Source organism: Chenopodium album, chromosome 26, assembly GCF_948465745.1.
Source record: "Chenopodium album chromosome 26, dcCheAlbu1.1, whole genome shotgun sequence".
Classification (NCBI taxonomy): Eukaryota; Viridiplantae; Streptophyta; class Magnoliopsida; order Caryophyllales; family Amaranthaceae; genus Chenopodium; species Chenopodium album.
The window spans coordinates 18,211,378-18,213,229 of NC_137859.1; the positions used below are offsets into that span (position 1 = coordinate 18,211,378).

The window sequence follows — 1,852 nt, forward strand, 5'->3', positions numbered from 1 at the left end:
TGTTGCGCATGCCTGCCCAGCGCGACTCAGTGAGATGCGTGCGTCTTTTTTTCTGCGGCATCCCTAATTTTAACCTAAGCGCTTCTAAATCTGTCATTACTGAGTTTTAAGCGCGAGCTTAAGCCTAATTATGATCGGATTTAGTTAGTTGGACCTTGTTTACTTTTGTTTTTTTTATTTTTTTGGTTTGGGCTAGTCTTTTGTGTTTTTTTGCAGTTTAACTAGTTATCTATAAGTGTTCTTCACTTCGATCCAACTTAAAGATGGTTTTATTTATCGTCATTGCACTTCATGTCAAGACAGGAGGCCAAAAGTAGGTGTCTACAGGGCCTTGAAAGTTTATAACTCTAATGTTGATGGTGCAATGTTTGTTCCAATCCTTGAACAAAAAGTGAAAACCAATAAAGGGGGTTATTATTTTGATTAATGTGTTGATACGTGTTTTTTGGGATGATATTATTGGTAGAAGAGGTTATCAATTGTTTGGGGACTCTCTTTCTTTTGATTCTACCTATGATACAAACAAATATTCATTGGTTTTCCGTCCTTTTACTGGAGTTGATAATCATTAGAGATGTGTTACATTTTGTGATGCTTTATTATCTAAAGAAGATGTAGATCTTTTGTGTGGCTATTTCAAACTTTTTTGAAGTGTATGAGAAGGGAACCCTCTTGTATTATCACTAACCAAGACCCTGCAATTGGTATTTCCATACAAAAGGTTTTTACCAAGACTAAACATAGGTTATGTATGTGGCACAAAATGAGGAAGGTACCTAAAAAGGTTGGAACTCAGTTTTGTAATGAAACTGAGTTCTTGAAAACGCTAAGTGCAGTAGTTTGGGATAGATAAATTGATCCCCATGTATTTGTTGATGGCTGGAACAATGTTATGGAGGAATTTGATCTTGTCAATCATGAATGGTTTGCATACATGTTCAAGATTAAACCTCTTGAGATCCTTGCATATTTTAGGGACTTATTTATGGGTGGGTTACTGCGTTCTACTTCTAGGTCAAAAGGTGAACACAGTTTCTTTTGTAATTTTACAAACCCTCATGTGACCTATGTTGAATTCTTTATTCGTTATGAAACTGCTCTTGATGCTCAAAGGAATGAACCGGATGAGTTGAACAGGCTTAATAAATCTGAGCCTCAATTGGTTACTCATTCACACTTTGAAAAGCACGCTGCTGTTGTTTACACTCGTGCCATAATTTATGATTTTCAAGAAGAATGTCAGGGATCCTGTTTCTCATGTGGTGTTGAAAGTTGTAGTTCCTGCATGAAAATGGTGTGGAGTTTTCTATTATTGTTGATCATGAGAAAAGGAAAAATATTGATGTAACTTTTGACTTGGCCACATATGAGTCAAGTTGTACTTGCTGTAAAATGTTTGAGAGTGAAGGCGTCTTATGTAGACACATTCTGTTTATTATGAAAGGCAATTGTATACGTGAAATTCTTGATCTTTATATTTTGAATCGTTGGAGAAAACAAGTTCTGAAGAAAGCTTCTGCCATAAATGTTGTTCTGGATGATGCTTCTAAGTATGATAAAAAGAAGAAATTGGTCAGTGATGTATGGTCCAAGATTTCAGTTGTGTGAGTTTATTTAACCAATCTGAGGATGACTTATCTGAACTTATTATGACATTATCTTCATTTGAGGAGCAAATGATGACATTGAATAATCCTGAAAATGCAGCTAGTTCAAAAGAGGTGAAAGATGCTGATATTCAGGTTTTGGTTGGGTCAAATGAAGTAGATGGTGTAAACATCTTGGCTCCAAATCAGTGTCTTGGTAAAGGTTCTGCCCGAACTATCCAAACAAGTAGTTCTTTAGGTATTTA

The 1,852-nt window shown here is 35.7% G+C and overlaps 1 protein-coding gene across 1 annotated transcript; it reads left to right on the forward strand.

Annotated features, from left to right (window-relative positions):
• Window positions 1-892: 892 nt before the first annotated feature.
• Window positions 893-1,608, forward strand: LOC145616916 (protein FAR1-RELATED SEQUENCE 5-like). The gene is made up of 2 exons (XM_081671634.1): window positions 893-1,162; window positions 1,279-1,608. Exons 1-2 carry the CDS (start codon window positions 893-895, stop codon window positions 1,606-1,608), a joined length of 600 nt encoding a protein of 199 aa, XP_081527760.1.
• The last annotated feature ends 244 nt before the right edge of the window (window positions 1,609-1,852 follow it).